Raw genomic sequence first — 16543 nt, 5'->3', positions numbered from 1 at the left:
CCTGTGCACGTGGACCGGCGGGAGGAGAGCAGGACCAGAGCGGGCTGGGCAGGAGGTGGGGCTGACGGCGCGTGGGAGGGTGGAAGCGGAGACCACCCGACAGAGGGCAGGTAACCCGGGAAAAGACCACGGCACCTGCGGCTGGACACGTGGGGTGAGGCAGAGCCAGGGAATGAGCGGCCGGGACCTTCGGTCCCTAAAGGTACCGGTGGGGGCAGGCAGCGCCATGGCTGGCCGGGCCTCCAATGTTTCCTTGTCCACCTAGAAATCTGAAGAGAAAGTCAGAAAGTGTATCACAGCAGAGCCAGAAATGACCAGTGGGCTCCTGGAAAACAAGTTTACAGGAAAAGGAACCTGCAAGGGCTTATAGGCAGGCGAATAGAAACTCATTTCTGGAAGCAGAGAAAGCGACCGGCTATTTCACCTGTCACGTAACATAGGACCCTGACTCCAGTCAACAAGGCAACGCCCTTTCAGACTGGTGAAACAGCTTTAATTTCTAGGAAACGCCCAGTTTAGATGTCCACAGCAGAAGCTGTGACACGGACGGGCTCTGCAGGTGGTCTCCCCATCACGACACCCCTCGTGCCCAGCGGGGCTCAGGCTGCCCGCTTCCTGCCTTGTTCCTCCTCACATCCTTCCCACAAGGCAATAACTGCTCGTGAAGAGCACCGCTGGGTGGTGGAGGTGGGAGCCAAGTCCGGCCAGCAGCCCGGGGTTCCCAGCAGGCAGCCCCGGGCCCCACCTGCCTCATCTCGCGGCCCTCCCTGCACCTCGGAAGGGGCAGCCCCCCACACTCCCCGGGAATCCCTAACTGGCCATCATGACTCAGAATAAGCCGGCAATACGCTGTGCTGGTTGCAGGAAAAGTATTAGGGGAAAAAAAAAAAATGTGGTCTTCCTTCTTCCTAGTACTCCTTAGAGACTTCATTCAGCTCTTAACAAAACAGGAAGTGAACTGGAGACAGTCCACTCGAGGCAGTGACACTCATCTGGAAGCAGGGGCTGATAAGAGAGACGGCCCCAGGCCCCCCTGCTGCCAGAGGGCAGGGACCAAGTCCCAGCACCGACCCTGGATCTGTGTGGTAACCTGGGATAAGTGATGTCCTCTCCCCTTGCCCCAGAAACTGTTCATACGGTGGTGAAAAACCACGGATGTCTGACTCGCCTGGCCACCGGGAAGACTGACTGATAACCCACAGGCTGTGTCCAATAAACCCCAGCTGTCCCCCCTCAAAACAAACATGTATGTTTTCAATTCTAAATAAAGAGTCTAACATACCATGTTACCTAGTTCTGGCCTACTGAATCTAAGGGATTTCTCTGAGGTCTGAAAGATATTATTTTAAGATAAACAAAAAAAAAAATTCTACATGACCCCACTTTCTGGAAGCACAGGGAGTCCACTACTGAGAGTGAACTCACATGTCACCTGAGGCCCTGACCTGCAAGCCCTGTGCGGCTGCTGCTGGGGAAATGTGCCGGCTGCTCCCCAGGCGGAGGAGCCGGGCTGAGACCAGTTTCCCAGGTTCAGGCAAAGCTGGAAAGTCCTTCTCAGAGTTAAAAGTCTTAACAAAGCCATCATGAGTCACTCGGGGCCCGAGCCAAAGGTCTCATTTACCTTTCACTCCAAACTGGTTGCCCTTTCCTGTTCATTTTTTAAAATTAATTTATTGTAACTGGAGACTAGTTACTTTACAATATTGTGGTGGTTTTTGCCATACACTGACATGAATCAGCCACAGGTGTACATGTGTCCCCACCATCCTGAACCCCCCCTACCCCCTCCCTCCCCATCCCATCCCTCTGGGTGGTCCCCGTGCACTGGCCCTGGGCACCCTGTCTCAGGCATTGAACCTGGACTGGTCATCTGTTTCACATATGGTAACATACATGTTTCAATGCCATTCTCTCAAATCATCCCACCCTCACCTCCTCCAGAGTCCAAAAGTTTGTTCTTTTTATCTGCGTCTCTTTTGGTATCTCACATATAGGATTGTCGTTACCAGCTTTCTAAATTCCATATACATGCATTAATATACTGTACTGGTGTTTTTCTTTCTGACTTATTTGACTCTATATAATAGGCTCCAGTTTCATTCACCTCAACAGAACTGATTCAAATGTGTGTTTTTTTAATAGCTGAGTAATATTCCATTGTGTATATGTACCACAGCTTTCTTATCCACTCATCTGCCGATGGACATCTAGGTTGGCTCCATGTCCTGGCTATTGTAAACAGTGCTGTGATGAACATTGGGGTACAAGTGTCTCTTTCAATTCTGGTTTCCTCGGTGTGTATGCCCAGTAGTGGTATTGCTGGGTCGTATGGCAGTTCTATTTCCAGTTTTTTAAGGAATCTCCACACTACTCTCCACAGTGGCTGTACTAGTTTGCATTCCCACCACGGGTGTAAGAGGTTCCCTCTTCTCCACGCCCTCTCCAGTATTTACTGTCTGTAGACTTTTCGACAGCACCTGTTGTGACTGGCGTGAAATGGTACCTCCCTGTGGTTTTGATTTGCATTTCTCTGATGACGAGTGACGTTGAGCATCTTCTCACGTGTTTGTCAGTCATCCGTGTGTCTTCTGCACCTGTTCTCCCACACGTGCGAGTCACCACGTGATGAGCTGACACGGCAAGTGAGCCCCAGCTCCAGTCAGAACAGATGACAAGAACAGGGGGACCAAGAGTCACACCCCAACCTACGCCAGCAGCCCCAGCGGGGAGGGCTGCAAAGAGCACCTGCCGCCCGATGTGACCGTCAGGAAACGCGACAGAAAAAGCCACTCGGTCCAAGGTTCCAACGTTCTGAATTTCCACAGTTTCTTATTCTTACATATAATTCAAGATAGAAAACCCCCATTTCATAAAAGACCAAGTGAAAAAAATAAGCATGTTATTTAATGATCAGAGAGAAAAAGTCCACCTGATGACCACACTGAAACCAACCCTCGGTTTTACCGTCACACACACTTAGGCAACGACAGTCCCAGAGAGCCGTACTCGTTTTCACGGCGGCACACACGAGTCAGAAGCCCTGCTTGATGTCACGGGACAGGGTCCGCGGGGCCCACACCTACCAGGTAGTTCTCATCCTGGAAGGCGTAGTGCAGCGTGGTGATCCACTGACAGTCCCCATTCACCAGCACGTCACGCTCCTCCCGGAAACAGGCCGTCTGTGAGGAAGTGGGGAGAAAGCCAGGCTGTGTTCACTGGGAAAACGCCTGAGGGCGCAGCCCCGAGCGGACGCAGGCTCCGAGGCCACAGCCCCTGCCCTCCAGCCCTGCAGTGGATGGAGGCTCTGAGCAGACACAGGCTCTGAGTGGACGCAGGATCTGAGCAGATGCAGGATCTGAGTGGACAGAGGCTCCGAGGCCACGGCCCCCGCCCTCCAGGACACAGGGACCAGGCGCATGGCATCGCCCCACGAGGGCTCCCACCTACTCCTGGGCGCCCACAGCAGCAGCGGGATCTCTGCTCTCTCCTGCCCCTGTGGCCCCACCCCGAGAGTGTCAGGGCTGCTGAGAAATTACCTCCCCACAGGGGGCTTGCACCCACCCCTCCATACGCCCCTTCCAGGGCCAACATGCGAGGTTCAGCCCAGCTCACACTTGGACTTGGTGCACAGTATGCCAATCATAGGTTCTGTGTAACCAGGTTTAAATTAAAAAGCAATATTCAACTCTTTAAATGTGCTCATGCACCATGACTAGTGTGATAAGGTGAGAGTCATCTCCCCCTAAAGCTTTTACAATTTTTAACGTTTATGCTACATGCACATTTCACTCTAGATTAACATAACAAGTTACATTACATATGGCCCAGGTAGCATCTTTTATAAATCAATCACTTCCGTAAAAATTTAAACTTCAATAGAATTTGCTACTAGTATTTCTTTCCCCAAGCACTTTATTCGGTCCCATAACTTTCATGTAATAGTAGCTTTTCCCTCTGAGAACTGCTCCAATGATTTTCCTGTGTTTGCCAACCTGCCAGCAATGACAGGAAGGAGGGCTGCTGGGGGCCGTTGGTGATGGGTGAAGACGGAAGGGGGATGCGGAGTGGGTGGGGAGGGGGGGACTCGGAGTGGACGGGGCAGGCCGGGGGGGACGCAGAGTGGACAGGGCGGGGCTGGGGGGGGGACATGGAGTGGACAGGGCGGGGCCAGGAAGGAGGCAGAGAAGGCCGAGTCATGGGACGCCTGCATTTCGAGTCTGGGTGACCACAACATCAGTGACAACGCAATCAACCAACACACATTTGAACAATGACATGTGTAAGACCTTGTGATGGGTGTTGCAGCCGGAAAGAGGACACCAGTGTGGGCAGGGGAGGCAAGAAGCCACATGTGGTTTAAGAGGACAGACCTGATGCCAGCAGGGTGTGAGGCGGGAGGGACAGCCTGCGCTCAGGAGAGCCGCGTGGCCGTCAGCAGCGGTGTGCACTGTCCACACAGCGTGGCCACTAGCGTCGGCAGGTAAACATCCAGGGAAAGGGCGAAGGGGCCACCTGGAGTGACCAGGAGGGCTCAGAGTGATGGGATGAGAAGGAATTTGCAGAGGAGGAGGTGGTGGTTCTGGAGGGGAGTGCCCGGGGCAGACAAAGGGCAGCCGCGGCCTGGGTGCAGAGGAGGCGGGTCTGCTGAGTGCCAGCGGGGAGCCTGAGCCCTCTGGGGGTGTCGGGGGGGGGGCGGGGAGAGCGAGGCCAGGGGCACGAAACAGCCGCCACCCAAGTGGACGAGGAAGAAAGAAACAGGCTGCCATGCAGCGGTCACCTACTTTTATTTCTAACCTTCCCTCCCTAGAGGAGGGATGGCAAAACATTCCCAGATTCAAGAATCCCTTCTGCACAAGGAGCAGAACTGAGACAAGACACCCGAGGGTTTTTTCCTGGCTGCGCCAGGCACGTGGCATCTCAGCTCCCAGACAGGGACTGAACCCACGCCCCGGGCAGTGGAAGCTCGGGAGTCCTAACCACTGGTCGCTGCCCCCGCAGACACACCCAAGGGGGCGCTCAAGAGAGAGGCAGCTGGTCAGGAGCTGACACAGGGAGGGATGGGTGTGAGGGGCTGAGGTCCTGACCACAGAAAGCAGCGACTCTCGTCAAGGAGGGAAGGACGGACAGAAGGAGGGAAGGACAGACAGAAGGAAGGAAGGACGGACAGAAGCAGGGAAGGATGGACAGAAGGAAGGAAGACCCAGACGTGTGAGGACTGTGGCTCTCACCTGCTGGGCTTCATCAGACCTCTCCTGACAGAGAAACAGCCTGTTTACCGATTTATTCAAGGCATCACACTAACCTCTGCTCTTTTCAGCATCTCCCACTTGTTGAGGATTTTCATGGCGTATATTCGTTCAGTGTTCTTCATTTTAACAACAGCAACCTGTCATACAAATGAGAGTTCAACAAAAATTCAGTTAACGAAGCACAAAAAGGTCAGCAGCACATTTCATTAATTACAGTGAAAACTCAGTTGCCTGGAAACCCTGGAAAACAAGCTGTTAAGCAAAGTAAAGTTTTCTATGTAAGTAAAGATTTGCCCTTTTAAGCATCAAAATTTGACTTTAGGACTTCCCTGGTGACACAATGGGTAAGAATCCACCTGCCAACGCTGGGGACACAGGTCCAATCCCCGGTCTGGGAAGGCTGCACGTGCCTCGGGGCAACTAAAGCCTGCGCGTGATAATCCCCAAGCCCCCGCCCCGCGCTCGGAAACAGGGGAGGCCACCACAGGGAGAAGTCTGAGCACCACAACCTAGAGCAGCCGCTTGCTCTCTCGCAGCTAAAGAAAGCCCGAGCAGCAACAAAGGCCCAGTGTAAACAAAAATAAAAATGAATTGATTAAAAAAAAAGTCGGTTCTAGCCACATGCGGCCTGGATGACCTCGGTTGCTGGCTTGGCCCCCATCACTTTGGAGCTGAAGCACCGGAGCACGCGGTCTGCTGGCCTCTCTGGGGTCTGGGCATTTGCATAGCGATGGCTTTGCATTCTGTCAGGGGCTCCCAAGCTCCCCTCTTGCATTCTGGGGCTTCATCTCCCTGCACACCCACCCCACCTCTTAACTCTCAGTCCCACGGCCAGCCCTGCATGCATGCACCAGGACTCGCCTCCGGGCGAGTAACTGGGGTAGGGGATGTCTTGCTGTATCTCAATGTTCGCTGAACCCAGTGTGGGCAAGGCACAAGTGGGGAAACTGGAAGAAAACTGGAGGAGCCGTAGGACCCACAGACATGTTCTCTCTGGGCTGGTGCAGCAGCCCCACCACAGACCACAATGTAGCTGCAAGGGCTTTTCAGGTGGAGCTTATATATGTTTATAGAACAAAAGTGGCCCATGAGGTGCGTCATGACACGCATGTGTGGTGCTGTATGCGATCTCAGCTGTTATATAACCATGTATTTATAAACGCAGGGTGAGAGGCTGTGGGACAAGAGAGCCTGACCACCACCGTCTTGGCTAATTTGCTCTTTCCCTACAGGGGGCTCCAAAGTGTAACCAGGGCAGATTCACCTCTTTGTGCCCCCGTTTCTACAACTAGAAAATGGACAACAGCAGGACCAGCCTAAGACTGCTGTGTGAATCAAAAGACTCGACATGTTCAACATGGCTCAGGATGGTTTAGGCACATAGTTATTAGCCCTCAAAATGCTGGCTGTCAGCCATATTCTTCAAGGGACAACTCAAATGCCACTTTGTCCAGGAAGTCCTCTTGGACTTCTGGTCCCCTTAGATGAATTCTTCCATTGAGGCACACGAGATGCGATGTCTGCACCGTCGTATGGCACATCCGACCCGATATAAATAAATCACTCACTCACTGCCCTAAGTCCCCATCACAAAACCATAAGCAGTGATGCTGACCCTGCACCTGGGCTCTGCTGCCGGGGGCTGCCACACCCAGGGATGGGGCCGAGAGTTCCGAAAGTGAGCCACTTATTCCCCTGCTTTCTAATCACCACCACACAGCCACAGCACTGCAGCGGCCACAGGAGCTGACACGCACGGAACACCGCCTGCGCCCAGAGCCGTGCCGAGCAGTGGACCCACTCTCTCTCAGCTCACCCTCTCCACAGTCCTAGATGGGGCTATTTCTCCTATCTTCACAGGTGTGCCACCGGAGGCGCAGAGGGGTTAAACAACACAACCAAGAAGGGGCAGAGCCTCACGCCCTCAGGCGTGTGCTGGGAAGGACTGTCTTGCAATGATGGTCACAATCAGATATAATCCTCCCAGAGCCTGCAGAGGGTCGGAGGTGCGTGCCCTGCACTGCTGGGCTCCCAGCCAGGGCCCCCTCTGCACGAGTGCCCATGACCACCCTCTGGCCCTCACCCCCTTCACCCCATCACTGCCACTCCAAGAGCTGCTCCCCTCACACCACACCTAAGCTGCTATCTGTCCACTGCCGGTTTAGAAACCACTGACCAAACTTGCTACAGCTCTGAATAAACTAATAATAACAAATAACAACAACAAATGAATGTTTAGTGGGCTCTCCAACTTGTCTAAGAACAGGAACTCTGGGCACACACTCTGTCATCAAGTGAGGAGTGTCTATTTCTTCCTGGGAATTATATAACTATATAATTTGGGTGGGTGAGATATCAAGTGGAAGAAAAACCCCCAAAACTATGTAGTACTTAGTACAGAAATGGTCTAACCTGACAAGCTGGGTAGAGCTGCTAACCTTTGAGGGAAAGAATGAGATTCTGAAAATGAGAAGCGTCAGTGACGATCCAGACCTTGCGGGAATGAGACACAGATCACAAGAGAATGTGGCTCTGCAGAGGAGCCCTGCCAGGGCACAGACCACTCTCAGATAACACGCACAACGGTTCTGTTAACACACACACAGAGGCAGAGAAGGAGGGCGGAGGGAGCTCAAGCAGAAGCAGCACAGTTATAATGTGACCGAGAAACTGAGATAAAACGTCAACAAAAGGGCATCTGAGCAAAGGGCCGGGCTGATCTCTGAACCGTTCTATGCACACAGCTGTTCTGTTAATTTGAACCTGTTTCTAAACAAAGCTTTCAAAGCTTTGCTTCTTTAAGTCATCCTAGGAACAAGGGACAGCAGGGCAGGGTGGCTGGACACACGGGCTTTGGGTCAGGCAGGGGTCAGTGCTGCCCCCCACAGCCCACCGTGGGGCCAGGCCCCCTGCTCTGCGCCTCAGTCTCGCATCTTCTCTGTGCCTGTGAAACCACGTGAGGCCTGTGGTGGCCGACACATGGTCAGGACCTGCCGTCACGTCCAAAGCCACGGCCCTGGGCACCGCACCTCGGAAGCTGGGGAGTGGGCCACACCCCCACTGCAGTACAGGGCTGGAGGAGCCTCCCGGGCCGCCTCTCCACACTGAGCGGAGGACAGACGTGTTCAGAGCCGAGAACAAGCGAACACCCTGAGACTCCAAGCCCTGGCTGAATAATAACCTAGAAATTTCGCTGAGCTCTGCCACAATTCTGAGATAAGAGGGTCATACTCCACTCCAGGCAGACTCTGCGAGTTCTTCCTACAGGCAGGGCTCTTGAATGGTGCCACCATGCTGTCAGAGGCATAGGTGCACACACCTGCTTGTGCAAGGTGCACACACACCTGTCTGTGGACAGTTGCACACACAGGGCAGATCTGCACACAGACTCTCCCCATGCCTGGTTTGTCACGAGGAAACAATCATTCAATTAGAACCACGTGTGAGGAACACTCAGGACACAGCAATGATTAGGGCATCCTCATTTCCACGATCCGCTTGGTGCTTTGGAGACAGAGAAACCGAAATGGGGCCACATTTCAGGCACGTGATGACAAGACCACCCCAGGGAGCAACGGGCGGTGGTGGGAAGGGGAGTCACAGAGCCCAGAACTCCGGCTGCGCTGGCGAGGGCGCCACTCGTGTGCAGGTGAGCCTGATGGACACAGGAAACCTGGCCAGATGAGCTGCGTGGGGAGGGCTGGTGTGGGGGCCCAGACCACAGGGCCCAGGGCGGGCTGACTGTGTGCCTCATACAGGGAAGCTGTTAAACCTGGAGAGGGAGCAAAGGCTGGACTCCAAGGATGCGTCTCTCTTGATCTGGGAGGAACTGAAAGGTGATCAGTGTTATCCTCTTTGAAAATCAGAAACTGACTTTTGCATTAAGTTCTTTGGCAAAGAAGAGCACTAAAAATAACTGGCAACTATTCTGGCACAACCATGCCCTCTCCTGAGCTTTTGTTTTTCCTCCCAAAGGCCATCCCTGTCCTGCCCTGGGGTCTCCTCCCGCCCTCCACCCTGAAGGGCTTGCTGGCAGCGAGGAGCTCTGTGTGGCCAGCGTGGTGCCCAGCGCTGTGCCCAGCAGACTGCCCGCTCCTGGTGCAGGGGAGACGGTCGGTGGAAGGATATACTGAACGGAGCTGGGTTTTAGTTTGAAGAGAGACCTGCTGTTTTTCTGCAGAGCTCTCCCTGCTGGGGGAGGGCAGGGCTCCCAGGAGGTGGGGGATCTGGGGAGAAAGGGGAAGGACTTCCCCAGGAATAGGATGCTCTGTACTGACTGGGGAGCTGGCTGCAGAGGAGCAGACGCCTGTCATAACTGGAACCGGTCACCCAGATCTGTGCATCTCACGGGGAGGTACACCTCAGTATCTGAAAGCAACAGCCAACAACCCCCTGTCCTGCCCCAGCCCACAGCCTGCTCAGGGTCGCCCCGGGTCAGAGCTGCCCCCGGTGGCAGGCAGCCCCCTCCACCTGCGGCCTGGAGAGTTCCGCTCTCAGGGCTGGGGGCGGGGGGGGGGGGGGGGGGAGTGGTGGAGAGGAAGGTATGAGGATGACAGGCCCCCCACAGAGCGTGGGGCTGGGGTCTGACCTGAGGCTGGGGGTTTCCAAAGAAGAAACAAGAGCAGGACACACAGCCACCCACATTCGCGCTAGCAGGCCAGGCTCTCTCACTCGGGTATTCCGAAGAGTTTTCCGGGAAGCACGCTCCTTCTGTGCATTCTACCGAAGCCCTGCAGCTACAGCAGGGCTGTCGGCAGGTGCTCGGAGCGCAAGAACCATCAGAAACGCTGAGATGCTTTCTAAAACAAACGCCAGTCCCCAGCAGTCATGAGGAACTCCAGAGCAGAGAAGCCGTCGCATTAAACCCCGCTCTGCTCCTTCCGCGTATATCTCGCCCCATGTGAAGTATACGCCACGCAAAGCGAACGCCGTCTCACAGTCTGCAGCACTCGAGTCATGTCCAGCGGGGCCGCCGGCGGGCAGAGCACACATGCAGCTGGGACGTGACCGAGCGCTTGGCTCACCAACACGCGTGGCTCCCGGCCCAGGAGCGCTGAGGCAAGACCGAAGGAGCGGCATTACTGCAGTTCAGTGACGGGCCCCCTGCGAACGCACCAGATCCTGGCCCGCTGTGGGCCGCCCACGGAGGGTGCTGGGCGCGGAGACAGGAGGTCAGCGGCTCCGGCCGAGGACCACCGTGGGTGCACAGGCTGCTCTCTGCACCCCCGAAACACACATACACGCCTGGACTCACAGCCCAACGAGGACTGACGGGCAGGCAGGCTACCAACAGTGAGCACCACCAAGACGGTGGTTCTTTTTTTTTTCTAAAATGACTGCCAAGACTTTTTTCAGCTGACAAATGGATAATTTTAAAAACTTACTCTGTCAGAACTATTCTGGTCCAGCCAATATTTAGGGTGATTCACCAGTACCACCTTTTGTTTTTTTTCTCCTTAATTCTATCTTTCAGATTTTATCCACCAACAACTTTCCAAATGATACCAATAATTACCTCATCTCAAAATCAACATACAGGACCCTAGAAACGCTAGATAAGAGTTGCTAGGCAAAACTGAAGGATGGGAGAGAGGGAGGGGAGGAGGAAAGTAAGAAGTCTACCTTACCTCACCAAAAGCACCTCTTCCAATCACTTTAATGATCTCAAAGTCTTCTCGATGAAGCTGCATTTCCTTCACCAGTTGTGTAAATGGTTTCGCTACAAATGAAAAGAAGTCAAATTAACAATTTATTAAGTTGATAACAGATAAAAATTTTATTAATTGGGGCATTCTAAGAAGTTATATTTATTTAGAAGTTTACTTTTTAAATGAATACTTTTTAAAACATGTAATATCTGTTAGGGTTTCCTTGGCAACTCAGTGGTAAAGAATCCACCTGCCAACATAGGAAAAGTGGGCTCAATGCCTGCAGAAGGAAATGGCAGCCCACTCCAGTATTCTTGCCTGGGAAATGCCATGGACAGCCTGTGGGGTTGCAAGAGAGTTGGACACAACATAGCGACTAAACACCAACATCTGAGAAGTCATGGACATATGGAGAGTCAGATTAAGGTGGGCATTCATACTGGACACGTACTTCGACATGTGTCATGACAAACACCGTCACAACAAAGGCCCCCTGGGAAACTCAGGGCAGTGGGGCTCTCCCCATTGAGTGAGCTGTGGACGATCGACTCTCCTGCAGGAACAGCAGAAGCCCAGCAGGCTAGGTCCGTGAGCTCTGGGTGCCACCCGTCAACCTGCGGGACTCCAGGCACTCTCCCGACTCCCAGTCACCACCTCGAGTCTCTGGAGCCCCTGGCGGTGCCGGGGGGACAGGGCTGGGAGCACTGCGCCCCCACGAGGGCCGCACGCCATTCTCGAGGTTCACTGTGTGATCACCCACGCTTCAGGGAGAAGAAAACGAGCCAGGTTTCTGTGGAATGTGGACCGGGTTGAACAGTGTCTCCCCAACATCTGTGGATGTGACCTGACTTGGAAGTGGGGTCCCTGCAGATGTCATCAAGCTAAGAGGAGGTCCCAAACAGGAACGGGGTGGACCCTAAACCCACCATGACTGGCGTCCGCATACAAAGGACCTAAAGCAGACAGATCGAGGGGAGTCACGTGAAGACAGAGGTCCGGAGCCCAGGGATTCAGTGACAAGCAAGGGATGCCCCCACTGCTGCCGCCGCCAGACGCCAGGAGAGGGAAGGACAGGCTCTCCCCGAGGGCCTTCAGAAGGAGCACGGCCCTGCTGACCTCCTGACTTGGGACTTCTGGCCCCAGAGCTGTGGGAGAACAGCAACTCTCTGCTGCTCTAGGGCCTCCAGCTGGTGGTGAGCTGTCAGAGCAGCCCCAGGGCTGGGAGCTCCACTGATGCAGGACACAGCGTGACCGTCCGCCCTGCCCTCGCCTGGCCCGTCACACCCCTCACACCCTCAGGCCTACAGCCCCAAGTCCCTGCCGACCTGGACTTGTTCTCCACAGCTCTCTTTCAGGTCCTCCATGATGACAGCTTCACCAGCACTCCCCTGGGGGGCGGTGGGCAAACGTATGAGTGTTCTCTCTGGGTTGTCTGTTATAACTTCATGTGCACCCACATTATCTCCCCCAAAACCTGCAAATCTCATCTTTTCTGGACTTCCAATTGAGCTCCACATTCTTACTCTAACTCAATTATTTTTCCTTAAATAGCTGCTTAGTCCACCAAGGTTTGACAAGCAAGGTTCGCTGATCCAAGGAACAAAGAGCAGCAGAAGGTTCTTGGCTCCTGCTGGTAGTAAATTACCGCCATCACCACTGTAAATATGCATCAGCACTGAAGTTAGGGAACAGAACCCACTGGGCCTGAATTATTTAGGGGGCAGAAAGCAAGGCTAAAGAAAACCCTGGAGCCAGAACTTAAAAGGTCACCTATGGTGCCTTGTGATGTATTTCAAACATCACCCAAAATATTCATTCCCAGGAATCCTCATGGAAATACAGACTTCAACAGCCACTGAAGACCATCATGTCTCTTGGCATCTTCTGGGGGAACCAAATGGTACCTTATTTTACCGTGAAGAACACACAAAGCTGATGTGCCCTACTCCCCCAGCAGCAGAGCAAGCCTAGGAAGGCGATGCTGCAGCGCTCCTGCGAAGGAGCCAAGCCTGGCACGTGGTGTGCCCCACAGACGCTCCTCCTGGCGGGAGTTCCACACAGCGCGGCACTCTGCTGCCAAAACCCCGGAGACTCGCGCAGCCTGCTGGCCGCTATCATAAACGTGCAGGTCCGTCAGCAGTGTTCATGGACATCAAAGACAACTCCACCCCTAACTGTGCCCCAAATCCTTGTAACTTCCCATGTTCTCATTCCAGCCCTTGATGGTAGACACAGCAAATATTCGTATAGCTATTTTTATGTTTTGCTTTTCTTACATTTTTCATGTTTCTAAACCACTCAACTATTATTTTAACAGTTGCATAATATTTCAGTAAGTTGACACACCCACAACTTAAAATTGTGTGTCCACCTAAAGGAGAGGTTTAAGGTTTAATTCTTTAAAATTATTTCCTTATGATGAATAAATTTGCAATAAACTTTTCATGCACACAGATCATCTTCTTCTTCTTCTTTTTTTTTTTTTTACTATTTTAAGTTAATTTTTAGGATGAAATTCAAGGACTCTCCTCTGGGTGCTAACATTTTATCTGGTTCCTAACCTGCCTTCCACCCCACACTGATGCCTCGTCTTCCTTTGAAATTAAAGTTCTTTGATGCCTGGTGAGGTAACGTTCTCCCATATCCGTTTGTATGCCCTGGGATGTTAACTATCCGTTCATGACATCTGCTCACTGACCTCATGATCTCATGACATCTGCTTCATCTTTTTTAATCAACTGCACTTCAGTACTTTACTCTGGCTTTGTCAGACATAACAACTGTAAACACCAGGCCTCCATTCTGCTGCCTCTTTTCATCTGAATTGTGCTATTTTTATTTTATAGCAATTACTACTTTTAATAAAACCAACTTCACTCTTCCTATAATTCTACTAATAGGGCTTAGAAAGTTATAACTCTTTAAAGATCTGATAGTCAACCCTACTTTTGGCTAAACGGTTTTTTAAAAGCCAACCCATCATTCAGCTGTTGTTCATAGAGAACTCCGGAACCTGGTGTGAGCGTCTGTCTTGCTTTCTAGTGGCACATGAATGGCAGGGAGCATTGCGAGTTCTGCCCGCCCTCCCGCATTGGCAGGGGGCAGCCACGCAGCCTCGGGGGCCAGGGACAGACCTGGTGTCCTTACATTCGGAACTCAAGTTCCAAGTGGGACACCTGGTAGCCCTGCCATCTTAGAAAAGGCATCTGCTCCTCTGACTAAATTTTCCATAAAACAGGCAGAAGCCCCTCCCCCTCAGGGACCCATCAGCAGTGAGGGCTGAGGCAGGGAAGCGGGAGGCCCTTGTGGCGGAGGAGCCCCAGCTGGCTTTCTCAGCGTCTCTTCTTTCCGCATCAACGGTTCTACTTGATGTGTTCCTCAAGTTGTCCTCTTACTCTCTGGATAGAACCTATTTTTACTGCTTATACATTCTACACAGCTCTGAACAACTTCCCTGAAATGCATGAGCACAGATTTATCAGGTCCACTCTGATTAACAGGCAAAGAACCATGGAAATACCCCACATGAAAGCTTGAAAAGATAAAGGAAGTAAGACTCAAGCAATAGGAAATTAACTATGAAAACAAAATCTAGTTTTTAAAATAAAGAGCACTAAAAAGAATCCAGAAGGAAAGCGTTATTTCTGAAGAATCCTAAATATTTGCAAATAGTTCTGAAGACAGAGTAAAAATACCACAATGCTAGGTAAAAATCATTGAGACTGCATTAGCTAGAACCTAAGCAGAAAATCACATCAGAGCAGCAGACCCCCTGTAACCACAGCAGCAGTGAGAGGCCAGAAACCACTTTGACGGGAGGGGCTGAGAAAGACACGGAAAGGGGAAGAGCCACCTTTCAAACAGGGCGCCGGTGTCAGCACAAAGACACGGGGCCCCGCCGGCCGGACCCGCAGCGTCTAGAGACAGAACGCACAGGGCTGTTTGAGGAAAATGCCACAGACAGGGCTGGTGGCTAGGTAACTGAAAAGATGGAAGCGCACAGGATCATCATGAAACAGCAGGAGCAGGAAGCAGCCGATACACCTGGGGACCAGGAGAACCGCAAGGAGAAGCTGGACTGGTGAGGCCTGGGCACAGGGCTCCGCGCAGCTGGGATTTGGAGGGTGGGCGGCAGCTGGGGCTGGCCGCCAGGGTCTCTGAGCACAAAGGCAGGCCGTAGGGGCTCGAGCCCCGGGAGCTAAAAGGGGCACTGGCCATCTGCTGCTGGGGTCTCTGCAAGCATGGGGAAACACCCAACCGGGACCCGTGGCCCACGACCAGAAGACACTTCCTGCCAGGAGGAAGCTGGGGGCCAGGTGTCCCCTGCAGAGCTGAGCCCAGATTCAACTCTGAAACTCGGGAAGGAGTCTCAGCTGCGTGGAGCCCTCTGCCCAGGGTTCACAAATCCCCCTGGAAGAAAGAGGAGCCGGCAGGAAGCTGCCAGGCCCTTCTCCCTCCTCCAGCCCCCTCTATCTCCCTCCGGTGCGCCCTGAGCAGAGCCCAACAAGGAGCAGGTTTCAGAGCCCAAACTGGGCGATGCTGGGGTGAGGAAGACATCCATGTGGGGGACACAGTGACAGCGGGCATAGGGGGCTTGTTACACACGGAAAGCCTGATGGCCTCAGTAACCAGACGCAGGACAATGGGAGCCAGGGTCACGACTGTCAGAAAAGGGAGAACAAATGCCCTGCAGAACTGGATTAGAAGTGGAGGCAGCGGTGAGAACTCATGGTTTTCAATGTGTGAACATAACGGGTGTGCACACACACAAAGAAGCCCCGCTGTCTCCATGGAGGGCCAGGAGGCCCTCAACAAGAAGCATTGTTAGGGAAAGATCTTGGTTTCTAAACAGCATTCTCCAACTAAGGAACCAGGGCTTCTCCGTCGATTCCAGAGCTGGGTCAGGCAGGCATGGGTGAGCCTGGAGCTCCCTGAAGTGCCGGAAAGTGAGCAAGCGCCCCAAGAACGAGAGGTAACCGAAACAAACACTCAGTCACAGATCATCCCGCCCAGTAAATAAACAAACTCAGGACACACACGGATAACAAATTAATCAAGAAGTTTTCAAATCTGATGAGAAATGGGATATTTACAGTTTCAAAGCACAACTAGATACTTATGGATCAGAGAGAAACAGCAACCTCACAGGGCAGCCTGGCCGACACTCGGGGATCGGAGTGAGACTGCGCCACCCAGAGGACACAACGAGAATCACCGCGCTCTGCGCCCTGAACTCCAATCACCAGGATACAGGAGGGAAGCCTAAGCTGTGGAGATGATCCACGAAATGACTGGCCTCAGAGGGCTCAGCCGTGACAGTTAGGCGAAGCCAGGCACATCCCCGCAGAGGGAGGGAGACACGACTGACGCGCAGGGGGCTGGGATCTTGGCCCCTCTGCTGCGGGAGAGGATGGGGCGGCAGGGCTGGGGGGAGCGCAGGGCTACAGTCCTGACCTGGGGGTGCAGGCTACAGGGTCCAGGAACACACACTCAACCTTGGGGGGGGGGTTGTAAGCAATTCCCCCTCAAATTGTTGAGCGAATTCCTTATACTGCTATCTGCAGCTTTTCTGTAAGTTTGAGACTGTTTCAAAAAAATTTAACGTCTTTTTAAAGATCACCCGTTGGTATCAGGAAAGCGGGCAGG

The 16543-nt window shown here is 53.1% G+C and overlaps 1 protein-coding gene across 1 annotated transcript in view; it reads right to left on the bottom strand.

Annotated features, from left to right (window-relative positions):
- CDC42BPB (CDC42 binding protein kinase beta) overlaps positions 1 to 16543 on the bottom strand; it is a 99972-nt gene that overhangs the window by 47381 nt on the left and 36048 nt on the right. Inside the window, exons 2-4 of the mRNA XM_020913531.2 lie at positions 10877 to 10968; positions 5303 to 5386; positions 3084 to 3179 (exon numbers count right to left, since the gene is read on the bottom strand). Coding sequence (XP_020769190.1) covers positions 3084 to 3179; positions 5303 to 5386; positions 10877 to 10968 — 272 coding nt within the window. The remainder of the gene's footprint in view (positions 1 to 3083; positions 3180 to 5302; positions 5387 to 10876; positions 10969 to 16543) is intronic.

This window comes from Odocoileus virginianus, chromosome 16, assembly GCF_023699985.2.
Source record: "Odocoileus virginianus isolate 20LAN1187 ecotype Illinois chromosome 16, Ovbor_1.2, whole genome shotgun sequence".
In the NCBI taxonomy this organism is placed as follows: domain Eukaryota; kingdom Metazoa; phylum Chordata; class Mammalia; order Artiodactyla; family Cervidae; genus Odocoileus; species Odocoileus virginianus.
Note: the sequence above shows the minus strand (reverse complement) of the source record. Positions and strands in the feature narration are given on the sequence as shown.